Below are 13,214 nucleotides of genomic sequence, written 5' to 3' on the forward strand. Positions count from 1 at the left end.
ACCCCAGAGTGCAGGGTCAGGAGTAAGCTCTGGGCACTGCTGGGGATGCCCCCAAGTCAAGCGGATCAAAGCAGCTTTACTAAGACACTTGAGATCTCCACCTGCTGAGCCTCAGCTTTCCCCGCTGAGGCGAGAACTGTGTTCTATTACTAGATGAAGCAGATGCCAGAAAGGACCAGGGGAGCTTGGGGGGTGGGGACCTCCCAGGCCTCCCCCACAGCCTTCCATGCCCTGTCCTCTACACTGCTCTCATCATTCCCACCCCCACCTGAGATGCCTTTACTGGGAAGCACAGTGAAGCCTGGCCTTGAGAGGCAGCCATGTATGTGCGTTCGGGGGTGGGTCACAGATTCACTGTTGGGGGATACTGGAGTGTGGGTGGCATTGGAGTGCAGAGCACCTGAGTCACAGAATTCTTAGAGACCCAGGTCACTGACCCCTAGTACTGCTCCCATCCCTTGTAACCCAGAAATATCCTGCTATCCCCCCTCAGTCACCCCCCCTGACCACTTGTGCTCCCCCACCCCCCAGCCCCCCCCAGGGAAGCTGTCACTACCCTCTCCCTGCTCCCAGTTCTCAGAGCCCAGATAAGTTGAGACTGAAGATCTGAAGATCTAGAAACAGGTTGCATGCCAGAGGGCCTCAGGGTACCCCTTGGTGGGATCATAGGCCTCTGCATACAAAGCAGCAGGACTCTGTGAACCTGCAGGGGGCCCAGTTGGCCTCACAGCCTCAGGGCAGTCATACCAGGGTGTTAACACTGTAAAGGGGTCAGAGAGCACCAACAGGCCTTCATGCATAGGGATAGTGGGACTCTGGCATGGTTAGTGGGCAGTGTCTGACCTGTTACCCTGATGGGAGAGAGTTGACGGTTGCCCCTCCTACGGGTATGGGAGCCCTGGGGGCAGGGCCAAGCCAGTTCCAGCTAGAACTCACCCCATCTCTGCTGCCACCCCCAACTCTGCTGCCACCCTGCTGACACCTGACACCTATCAGAAGCCAGTGATCTCAGAACAAGTTAGCCCTGTGCTTCAGGAGGGGATTTCCCCTTCCCTGTCTCCAGCTACCTTAGCTGAACAGCGTGCAGTAAAAGGGGTCCTGCCCCAGCACCCTCTGACTTTCCTTCCACACACCCTTTCCTGCTGTGGCTGGCCTGCACAGAGGGGCCAAAGCGGATTCCACAGTACACCCAGGAATATGCAGCCACAAATGCCAGCCATCTGCAAAACAGGGAAGCAGGGCTCTCCAGGGCGAGAACAGGTCTGTCTCAGCCCCTCCGATGCCTTTCTGACCCCCACTTCACCCACCCAGCTAGGTGTGTGTGTGTGGGGGGGGGAAGCTTTTGTTGAACCATCACTAATGGGCGCACTTCTGTGAGGCAAGCTGGAGCTGGTGAGGACTGACCGAAGGTCTCCCCACAGTGGACACCCACCCACATGTCCCTCTTAATGACTGCACCTTCTGAGGAGGCTGTTTATAACAAGGTTTTAATAAAAAGTTCAAATGCTTCCAAGCCCCCACACCCCAGTAGCACCAGGGACAGCACCATAAGAAAGATGAGGTCAGCACCAGCCTCCCTGAGACCTGCCAGGGGTGCTGCAGATGCACCCTGACACCCCAGCCCTGCCCCCCTAAGACAGTCTCTAGGGAGTTCTTGCCAGCCCTGCCCCTATGGCTTTGCTCCCTGGGGAGGGCAGCCTAGCCAGAGGTCCCCGCTGCTGGGGTCAGCAGTCACAGGAGGACAGGGGCAGAGCTGGGGTCTCTCCAGCAACTGCCACCAGTGGCTCAGAGCTGTGCTGGGGTCAGGGTAGGCTCCCTCCAGTGGCTTTTGCTCCACCAAGACCCAGAGCAAGGGCCTCCTGGCATAGCTGTCAAGGACCCTCACCGTGGACATCCAGGTCAATGGAGCCGTGGCTGACCACCAGTCGCAGGCGCTTGGGTGGGGAGAAGGGGGCAAAGGCCAGGGCCTGCTTAGGGACAGGAACAGGGACCGGGTAGCTGGCAGGTGTAGGGATGGTGGATGTGGGCCCAGCCCGGCTCAGGTTCACGCGCAGCACATAAGGCAGTCCATAGCGCCGTGCCCAGTGCCAGTCGTGCTGTGGGGTCCAGCTGGGAATGGCCGCTCGGGTCAGGGCTACCCGGGCCTCACCCTGCAGGCGGCAATGGGGCCCACAACCTCCCCATGGATGCAGGGAGACGCGGGTGGCTGGGAGAACAGGGAGTGCCGTGGTGGCCCGCTGGGGCTGGGAGCGCCGGCACTTTCGGGGACGCCGGTAATTCCGGGGCTGCACCAGAAGCTGGGGCTGTGGCAGCCACTGGAGCCAGAGTGGGGAGGTGTCAGGGCGGCAGCTGCAGGACAAGGACCGCAAAGGCTGGCAGACCACTGCAGAGAAAGGGGAGGTGTCAGCGGGGCAGTAGAAAGGGGCCGAGAGGTTTGGAGAGAAGGGTCAGCACAGTGGCACTCACTGCAGGAATCGCGGTGCCCATGCCGTGAGGACAGGTGGGTGCAGGCTCGGGGGCCCAGGAGGCCTTGCAGCCGACGCTTGGTCTCCCGCAGCTCGTATTTGTCTGGGGGCCGAGACGGCTGGGGCTCCCGCGGATGCAACCTGAAAGCACCCTCGCCTTTCCTAACGGGGGAGAGGGCAGAGGGAGTCAGGGACGCTGCCCTCCGGGGCTCCCACTGCACCCTCCCGCCCTGCCTGGCAGCACCTCTCACAGGTGTAACATTCACAGTGTTCGTTCTTTTCCCCGAAGAAGCCATCGCCATAGAAGCAGGTCACCTCATCGCCCGGCTCGATGTCTCGCAGCACCTTCACACAGGCAGCATTTCCATCTGTGGGTACAAACTGCAGGGCCATGCCTCAGTGCCCCATCTCCACAGCCCAGAGCCCCTCCCCCACCCCCTAAACCGCCAGCTCATTAGCATGCACTCTCCACCCCAGTCAGTGCCTCTGATGCCCCCGTCCGGCCAGGCACAGCCAGCACAGCCAGCACACCCCCAGGAGGTCAGGCATTGGCACTAGCCAGGTAAGATTTAAGGTGGTGGGGGGTGGGTATTGCTGGCTCTGTCCACCTGGAGCCTGTATGGTGCGCCAGCAGGGGACCAGGACACAAGCCTTCTTCCATCTGCAATCCAGGCGCCTGGGCCGTGGTCAGACTTCGGCACTGAGGCACCATTTCCCCGCAGTTCAGGCTCCCCATGGCCTGCACCCTAGGGCCCAGGAAGCAAGACGGAAGCCTGGGGCCGGGGCCCTCACCTCCCGCAGGCTCCCTCACCTTGCAGTTGGGCTTGCAGTCTGGAGCCGGAGTGACGGCGCGGAGGGAGTGGGGAGAGAAGAGCGGGCAGTGAGTGGGGTCAGGCTGCCCGCACCTGCACCCATACCACCACCCACCACCCTGTGCCCACCATGGTTGATGAAGGCTGCCGGACCGAGCCACAGCTGTGCACTGCGCTTTCGGGTGGAGTACATGATGCTGAAGTCGTTCTCACCGGCCCGCAGCAGCCCCTCATCCGCCTCACGCAGCTCAGCGACGCAACCCACCAGCAGTTCCAGCTTCTCATTCTTCTTCCTGAGGTGGATGGCCATGGGGCATGAACCCAGGCGCCACTGCCCACCTTGTGCTCCCCTGGCAGGCCCGAGTGATCCGCCTCGCCCTCCTTCTGCAGCACCATTCTTGTGCTGACTGGGGAGGTCACCGCACCATGTTGACCCTTGTCTTCCAGCCCCCCTTCACCGCCTCCCTTTAAATATCAGGTGCTTGGTGCTTGCTGGAGATGGCTGGCAGGGGGCCTCACCCTGCCTGGCTGAGGAGGGTCTTCTGGGGCCCCCCCCTAGGCCCACAGGCCTCCAGCCAGAAGGGGGTGGGGGGCACCACTTACCAAGCCCGCGTGGACACTATCTTGGCACCGTTGGTCTCCATGGAATAGCGGGTACAGGGCAGGATGGTGAAGCCACTCTCAGGTAGGAAGGCGCGGAGGTAGCGGTAGATCTGGGGAGTGAGGAGCAGTGGTGAGGGGGTGGCCAGGCTCTCGGGGCTCTACTGCTCTGCACTGACTCGCTGAGAGCTCTTGGGGGACTCACTTCCCGCTGTGGGGGCGTTCAGTGTCCTCATCTGTCAAATGAGGAGGTGGGGCTCCATCTGGGAGGGCCCCCAAGTCTCCTAGGCATCTCTGCACCTCTCCTCAGAGGGTCCTCACGGCTAAGGAAGTGGGTAAGTCCAGCCGTGGGGGGGCAAGGCACCAAGGGGCTCGGGGCTGATAGCTGGGGGGGGGGGGTCCGGGGTGAGTGGGGAGGGTGGGTGGGGAGGGGTGGGCGCCCTCACGTGGGTCTTGAGGGCGGCCTCCTGCCGTGGGCCCCGGCTCTGGAAGTAGTGGGTCATCCAGCCTCCCCGTGTCAGGGCCCGGAACGCGGCCTCCAGGTCCCGCTGCCTCAGGAAGGCCTCCAGCGCTGAGCGCAGATGCTGCTGTCGCCGCAAAGGCGGCACAGGGCTGGGGGAGAGCGCACACCTGGGTCCCGGGGCCTGGGCCTACACCCCTTGGGCCCGGCCCCCCGCTGCCCTCCGCACAGACCTCACAGTGGCCCTCAGTGTGGCTGGTGGCAGCAGGGAAGGGTCCCCAGCCTGGACCCCGGCCCCCCACCCCAGCCCCTCACCTGACATTCATCTTATGGGTGCGGAAGCCCAGGTAGGGGTCCAGGACCAGGCTGGTGGCCAGGTCGTCGTTCTCACACAGCTCCCGCGCAGTCACTCTGTCGGGTCCCATGGTGACCCCAGACCATGCTGCCTCCCACAGTGGGTAGGGGGCACTGGCAGGCTGCGCTGGGGGTGCTGGTGCAGCAGGTGCCACTTAAAGGGGGCGCATGCGACTGGCCTGCCCTTGTGTCCTCCACTCTACTGGGGAGGGGGGAAGCAGTGCAGGGCGAGATGAGATCAACAAGTTCTCCAGGCAGAGTGCAGAAAGCCCCCCAGTACGCCGGGAAGCACTATCAGAATCTAGCTCCTGATGCCTGATGGGACAGAGGTCCACGAGCAGGCGGACCCTCCACGGCCACACACACACCATGCGTGTCCCCGCTGGCGTGGGGACCAGCTAATGGGTGGTCTGAAGTAGGAGGGCTCCGCGCTGCCCGAGGCTCAAGCAGAGGAAAGGGACACGCTGCACTGCTCCCCGCCCTGTACCCCACAGCCCTCAGGACTGCAAGCTAGGGAGGCCCCAGGCAGTCTGCGGGGGGGGGGGGGGGGGGGGGGGCGGGAGAGGGAGGGAGAGCAGCCGCACCTGCTCCCCTCCAGGGCTCTGCGGGAGGGGGTGCAGAGGACAAAGGGGGGGAGGGGAAAACGAAAGGGGCAAGCTGCGACTGCTCACAGGGACACCCACACCTCAGACTGCTCACGGGGACACCCACACCTCAGACTGCTCACAGGGACACCCACATCTCAACAGTTCTGGGGGAGTCCATGAGGACACCAGGAAGGGGGGCCGGGAGGGCCCTGGGAGCCTGGGTCTAGAAAAGCGGGAGGGGACGGAAGGGGGGCGCGGGCCGGAAGCGGCCAGGGCCAGTGGGGAGAGGCCAGTTTCAGAGCGGTTTAGCTGGGCGCTGAGGAGGGGCCGGGGTGTGCTGGGACCTGGAACCCACGAGGGATCCCCAGAATGTCGAGGGGGTCCAGGGGGACTGGAGGAGCCGAGGGGATCCCGAGGGTGCAGAAAGCAGCGCGAGGAAGCCGCGAGACGGGAAACTGGGGCGCCAGGGGGACCTGGGGAGATAGCGAGGGTGTCAGCGAAGGTCTGGGACGGGAAAGGGGCGAGGAGGCGGCCTTGGGGTGCGGGAGAGAGCCTGACGGGAAGGCAAGGGTCAGGAGGACTGGGCCAGGGGGAAGCTCAGGCTTTCCAGGGGAGGATCTGAGGCGGCAGCGGGGCTCGGGGGAAGGTCTGAGACAAGGAGAGTCGCGGGACGCCTGGGGCGCAAGGAGGGGCCGGCGGGTGCCTGAAGAAGCACAGAGAAGGGGCTGCGGCGCCCACAGGAGCCCGAGGCCTGAGGAAGGGCCGGGGGACTTGGGAGCCTGCACATGAGGAGGGACCGGGGCGGGGGCCAGTCGGGACTGAGGGCGACTGGGAGCAAGGCGGCGCGGGGCGGGGACCAGAGGGGGCTCAGAGGTGGGACCCCGCGCCGCCCCTCACCCGCTTCTCCTCCGCCTCCTCCTCCGCGCCGCCGCCGCCACCACCTCCCACAGCCTCCTCCGGCTCCCGGCCGCCGGGCCACCGAGCTCCTGTCCGCTCCGCCGGGCCCGCCCCGCCACGGCTCCTGCGGCCCTCCATTGGCTCCGGCCGCCGCCAATCATCGGTTGCCATGGCGCCAGGGCCGCTCTCATTGGTGGGGCCTCACTCCGCTCCTCCCCGCCGGAGCCCCACGAACCCCGCCACGCCTGCGCCGCCGTCCGGCGCCTTCCGCGGCAGCAATAGGCTCACGCGGCTGTCTGCCTCGGAGACTATTCCCGCCCACGGCCCGTAGTCGGCGCTCTCATTGGCCTGAAGCGCCGTCGCTCCCGGCGAAACTAGGGTTTGGGTCAGGTTATTCGGAGTCCAAGTGGAAAAAGAGCGGGCTCTGCGGACTCCAGAAGCTACAGACGATTGGCTGGAGCTGGAGCGACTTCTGCTTCCATTGGCTCAGGCTCGTCCCCAGTCTCTACCTCCCGCCTCCCCTTCTGGGGTGGATTCTTCAGCCTCCGGAAACCCGCGGCGGGTGGGGGTGGGGATGCGCGCGCGCTCCTCGCCCGGCGGGGCCTGACGTTGCCACGGCGACCAACTTTATTGACAACCTTGCCGGGCTACAAAGGGCTCCGCGTTCTTCTCTCCCTCAGGTACCCCGTGTAATTTAGAAAGTACCCACAAAACAAATCTGCGCGTAAACGGCCTGAGTCCTGAGGCGCTCCCCGGGGACACTCCCCCATTAGGATCCCCTGCCCCGAGCCAATCTTTGAGACAAACATAATTAGCTACTCATCATAATTACACCCCGAATAATAAGCTCCACGCTTGCAGCGCGCGGCCTTTGTCTCGCTGGAGGCTGGGTACTCCGTATGGAAGCGAGCGCGGTTCAGGGCAGGTGCAGGCAGTGTGGACAGAGTGAATGCCTGCGTGCGGGAACGATGTGCGGCCAAATGCGTTCTTACACGGACAGGTGAAGGAATGAGTGCACAAGGGAGTGAGTGGGTGGATGGGTAAATGAATGCACGCACTGAATGCTGGAAGAAGTGAATGCCTGCAGTAATCAACGAATGGATGGGTGGGTGACTGAGTGCATGAGTGAATGAATGCACGAATGCGTGTGTGAGTGTAGCACAAGATACACCACTCACCAACACCCAGTTATCTAAGCAGGTGTGCGCCTCAGCCCAGGTGCATGCGTAAACCCTGGGAGTACACCTAGTTTCTGTGTTCATCATCCATGACGTTTGTACTCTGACATCAGCACCTAATGACCCATTTCTCAAAACGTGTCCTAGTCATTAAGGATGACAGCATTGGTACAGCAGGCTGGGAGCTTTCCTTGCACTGGTGTTTAATTCCCAGTAGCCCCAAAGCCCTACCAGGCTGTCTGTGATCCACAAGTACTGAATCAGGAGTAAGCCCTGAGCACTGCTGAGTATGACTCCCCACCTACGCATGCACAAAGGTTGTATGTGATCACAGTTGTAAAGGTTGCAACCTGTCTTAATATGACAAAGGATAGAGCAAGGGGCAAGGACCCAAGTGGCATCTTGAAGGAGAAAGGAAATGAGAGAGGAGTCCAAGGTGTAATTGTTTTTTTGTGGGGGGTCAGGGGGGCTACACCCAGCTATTCTTAAGGGTCATTTATGGCTCTCCTGATGGGCTCTGGGAACATCTGTGGTGCTGGAGATCCAACTGGGTAGGCAGCATATGAAGTTTTCTTTTATTCCCACACTGTGTGGGTAAAACAACTGGTGTGTGAGGGGTGTCAGGGAGATAATGGGCAAAGGATACCAACTTTCAGTTCCCAGATGAGAGAGTTTGGGGAGTGGCTCAAATGGGGTGCCATGGATTAAGCCCTAGTTGGCCACGTGCAAGATAAACACCTTCCCCACTCTTCAGTCCCATTGTGGCTCCATTTTTTAATGTATTACATAGGTAATGGTCTAGAGCGATAGCACAGCGGGTAAGGCATTTGCCTTGCACGCGGCCAACATGGCCAACCAGAGTTCGATTCCTCTGCCCCTCTCAGAGAACCTGGCAGGCTACCAAGAGTATCTCGCCCGCACGGCAAAGCCTGGCAACCTTCCCGTGAAGTATTCGATATGCCAAACACAGTAACAAGTCTCACAATGGAGATGTTACTGGGCCCGCTCAAGCATATTGATGAACAACAGGACAGTGCTACAGTGCTACATGGGTAATAACAAAATCTAGGTAAGAATGTAGCAAAAGCTAATTATAACAAAATGATTGGTATAATTGATAGCAGTTAATAATAAAATGAAAATATTTCCTACTCCAGAGTCATTTCTTTTGTATTTTGGGAGGGCTCCCCAGCAGAGATCTCTCCTGGCGAGACTGAAGTCTGTCTCTGGGAGCCTGAAGGTTTGGTGCTCAAGCCTGAAGGTGCTGAGGGTCCCAGGCTACACCACTCAAGCCTGGTGTTGCTTGGGGAGCCCATTTAGTATTGGGATGGAACTCAGGCTCCAAGTGCCAGGCATGGGCACCCATGCTTTGAGTCAGCCCCCAGCCCATGTGCATTCACCCACAACTGTTTGTAGATATCTCTAAGGCACACATGTCTGTCCCGGCTCATCACTGTCCTCACAGGATCCCAGTTCCAAACCTGCCAGATGATCCCCAGAGTCAGCCTCCAGGCATCTCCTTACAGAATTGTATCTGGCTGGTGAACAGGAGGGTGCAAGGCAAGAGTCAGGCCTGTTCAAACTCTCCAGTCACACCAGACTTCATATAAAAAATTTAAAAAGGTGATACTACAGCAGAGTACACTGTAGTGTGCACTTGCCCTGCACACAGCCAACCTGCATTCAGTCCCCAGCACCCCAGAATCCCCTGAGCCCACCAGAAATGATCTCTGAGCACAGAGCCAGGAGTATGCCCTGAGCACTGCAGAATGTGACCCCAAACCCAAAAATAAATACAATAAAAAATAAAAAAGGGCCAGAGAGCTAGCGCAGGAATTAAGAAGCTTGCCTTTGGTGACCATCATCCTCCAGAGGCCATTGGACAGTCAGGCTTGGGCCTGCAGTGACGAAACTTGTTCGGCCTTGCGGGATGGGGAGAGCCGGGCCTGACCGCCTCACTGCAACGAGACCCCAAGTCATCGCCCACAAATAGCCTCTCTGGCTCCTGATCAAGCTGCTCAATGGCCATGATCCCAGAGACTCAGGAGCAAATCTCGAAACCCAGTGGCTTTTGGCAGAAATCCCTCCAGATTTAAGTGCTAAAATTTCGGAATTTCAAAGTCACATGGTGCTACTGTAGCCACATAACATCATATGTTATTCATAACCAACAATAGAACACAAATTGTCTACTGTTGCCTTTTCAGGAGATCTGAGTGTTGGGGTAAAATCTCAAATAATAATGGTGGGTCTGGTGTCAAAATATTGAATGTGATCAAAGTAGAGAGAGAGTAATGTGGAAATCATCTGCCCCACAGGTAGGGGGAAGGTGTGGGATGGGGGTATACTGGGGTTTTTGGTGGTGGAGAATAGGCACGGTGAAGGTACGGATGTTTCATTGTATGACCAAGACTTAGACCCAAAAGCTTTGTAACTGCTCTCACGGTGATTCAATAAATAAAATTATAAAAGATGAAAAAAAAATAAGTAAGGTGGAGTTCATGCACAATTCAATCAGCTAATAAGTGGCTGAATAAATAGCAGTACTCTCCTACATTAAAAAAATTAAAAAATAAATTAAAAAAAAGAAGCTTGCCTTACACATGACTGACCCTATTCAATTCCTGGCATGGCATAGGGTCTCTCAAGCGCTGCTCAAAATGACTCTTGAGCACAGAGTCAGGAGTAGCTCCTGAGAACCACCAGGTGTGGCCCAACCCCCAAAACACAAGTTCTTTTTCTTTTTGGGGGGGCAGATTCAACTGTTCATGGGACATTACTCCGGCTCTGTGCTCAGGTCACCCCCTGGCAAAATTTAAAAGGTTGACTCCAAAATCAATCCATGAAGATCAATTCTATTTCTTCTGAGCTGTTTGTTGGGGATCCCCAGACACACAATATTTAGGAATTCCCTAGGAGGGTGGCTAGGACTCAGTGAAGAGCTGTGCTCAACAGGTGTCAAGGAAGAAGCCACTCCCGAAGCTTGGAGGGGTCTGCACCCCAATTTCCTAGGCTCCCTCCTTCACAAAGACCACATAAAACTCGATCACCACTGCCCCCACCAAGAAATGAAAGTATAGCAACCTGTGATTGCTACTTCTTTTTGTTCTTGTTATTTTTGTTTGGAGGTAGGGTTACACCCATTGACACCCAAGACATACTCCTGCCTTTGTACACAGGAACTATTCCTAATGGTACCCAGGGGAGCATATAGGATGCCGGAAATGACCCAGGTAGACTTTGTGCAAGGCAAACACTAGATCTGCTGTACTGTTGCTTCGATCCCAGGCATTTGCTATTTCTGCCAAAGGGGCACAGGACCCTCACTTGTGGCTGGTCATATAGGCACTCTGACCCACCTTGGATGAACTCCAATTCTAGTTCTCAGAAAGAAAACAGGCATTCGGCATGAAACCAGACACAATTATCAGTCATCCAGTGAGTCAGAAGCAGCCAGGAGACCAAGAGAGGGAGGGTTCAAGGGCTATCTTCGTGCTTAGCATGTGAGAGTGCCGGGTTTGATCCACAGCGCAGAATGCTTTCCTGAGCACTGATGGGTGTTATGCCAAAATAAACAAGAAAAACAACCAGGGCCAATCAACAGCCAGTCGTGCAGCTGGGACAACCAGCTCATATCTGCAAAGTGAGCCATTTGCTGTCCAAACGTTTCAGGGGTGGGGTGTTATTCCCAAGACCAACTTGGGAATAGTCCTAAATATTGCTGTGTGTGGAGCAAAATCTGAATGGAAAAAAACACACTCCAAAAAAATTCCCAAAATCGCAACTGAGCACCTACATTACCTGCATTTTGGAGGGGAGGGGATGAGATGAGTCACATCCAGCAGTGCTCAGGGCTTACTTATGCCTCTGTGCTCAGGGATCACTCTTGGTGGTCCTCAGGGGACTATATGGGATTCTGGGATTAAACTCAGGTTAACCGCATGCAAGACAAATGCCCTCTCTACTGTCCTATCACTCAGGCCTCCACAGTGATTGTTTTTACAGCTTTCATCCAGCACCAAGTGGACCCACCAAGTTCTTGCTCTGTGCCCTGCTGGCAATCATTGTTTCTGTTGTCCAGGAGTTTGTTTTGCTTTGTTTACTTTCCACATGGGAGTGAGATCATCCCATTTATGTTTCCAAGCTGATGAACAATGGTGACACTGGAGTGCTACCAAGGGCAGGATTTTACTCTTCAGAGCTGAGTTGTACTCCTTGTGCATGGACACCTCCCCAGGGCTCCACTGCTCAGGGCTTCTTTACAATAGCTCTTAGCTCCTGGGAGCAATCCTGCCACAACCCAGGACTCTGCCACAGCTCAATTACCGCTTCCAGCCCCACCCAGACACTGTAGCACTGTGGCACTGTCCTCTCATTGTTCATCGATTTGCATATGCTAGAGCAGGCAACTCAGAACTGTGAGACTTGTTGTTACTGTTTTTGGCATATCCAATAGTCATAGTCATAGGTAGCTTGCCAGGTTTTGCCATGCAGGCGGAATACTCTCAGTAGCATGACGGGCTCTCCAAGAGGGGCGGAGGAATCGAACCCAGGACCCAGACACTAAGCCTGGGTTGTGTCAGTTAGGATTGGAAGAACTGTCTTTCTTTCTTTCTTTCTTTCTTTCTTTCTTTCTTCCTTCCTTCCTTTCTTTCTTTTTCTTTCTTTCCCTTTTTTTTTTCATTTTGGGTCACACCCAGCAATGCTCAGAGGTTACACCTGGTTCTGTACTCAGGAGTCACTCCTGGCAGTGCTCAGGGGAGCATATGGAATGCTGGGGATCGAACCTGGCTGGCCACTTGCAAGATAAACGCCCTAGTTGCTGTACTATAGCTCTGACCCAGGGCTGGCCATTTCTGCAAATTATTTATTTATTTTTGCAATTGAGGTAAAATTCACACAACACAAAACAGTATTTCAGGACTGGAGAGATATTCTAGCTCTTAAGAGATTAAAAAAAAAAGAAGAAAGAAATATTGGGGCTAGAGCCCATTGTATAGCAGGTAAGGCACTTTCCTTGCACCTGGCTAATCCTGGTGCAGTCCCTGGCATCCCCTATGACTCCCTGAGCCTGCCAGGAGTGACCCCTGAGCTTAGATTCTGGACTAAGCCCTGAGCACAGCCGGTGTGCCCCACCCACACCAACCCAAATTTTTTTTTTTTTTTTGGCTCTTGGGGTCACACCCAGCAATGCTCAGGAGTTTCTCCTGGCTCTGTACTTAAGAATTAGTCCAGGAGCTGAAGCAATAGCACAGCGAGTAGGGCGTTTGCCTTGCACATGGCTGACCCAGGTTCGATTCCCAGTATCCCATATGGTCCCCTGAGCACTGCCAGGAGTGATTCCTGAGTGCAGAGCCAAGAGTAACCCCTGTGTCTTGCCGGGTGTGACCCAAAAAGAAAAAAAAATTACTCCAGGCTGTGCTTGGGGGGCCATATGGGATGATCTAGATTGAACCAGGGTTGGCTGTGTGCAAGGCAAATGCCCTACCTGATGTACTATCACTCCATCCCCAATACAGTCAATTTAAGAAGCACATCTTGGGAGCACTATTTTAAAGCTCTTGTGCAATCTTCACCTCTATTTCTAAACGTCTCTATCTCTCCCTCAATGAAACGATTTAGTGATTGGTGGCCATGTACTCTTCTTCCAGCCCATGATGGTCACCACCTCACTCTTGGGAAGGCTCCCCAAGGGGCTATCGACACTGCTCCCTCTTTCCCCCACACTTCTCCTTTTTTCCCAGTTGAGACCCACAGCCCTGACCCATCTTGTTCCCTTGTTCCTGCTCCCTCTTTTTGGTTCTATAAAACATTTTGGCTTTGGGGCCACACCAGCAGTGGTGGAGGCTACTCCAGGCTCT

At 56.6% G+C, this 13,214-nt stretch overlaps 1 protein-coding gene across 1 annotated transcript; it reads right to left on the reverse strand.

Moving 5' to 3' along the window:
• Positions 1–1,476: 1,476 nt before the first annotated feature.
• KMT5C (lysine methyltransferase 5C) lies at positions 1,477–6,270 on the reverse strand. The gene is made up of 9 exons (XM_056135788.1): positions 6,176–6,270; positions 4,653–4,893; positions 4,324–4,489; positions 3,881–3,990; positions 3,407–3,570; positions 3,277–3,296; positions 2,710–2,846; positions 2,467–2,627; positions 1,477–2,383 (listed from the first exon to the last, which is right to left on the reverse strand). The coding sequence occupies exons 2-9, from the start codon at positions 4,760–4,762 to the stop codon at positions 1,872–1,874; spliced, it is 1,380 nt and encodes a 459-aa protein (XP_055991763.1). The 5' UTR covers positions 4,763–4,893; positions 6,176–6,270; the 3' UTR covers positions 1,477–1,871.
• Positions 6,271–13,214: the final 6,944 nt, after the last annotated feature.

Source organism: Sorex fumeus, unplaced genomic scaffold (genome assembly GCF_029834395.1).
Source record: "Sorex fumeus unplaced genomic scaffold, SorFum_2.1 ptg000122l, whole genome shotgun sequence".
Lineage (NCBI taxonomy): Eukaryota > Metazoa > Chordata > Mammalia > Eulipotyphla > Soricidae > Sorex > Sorex fumeus.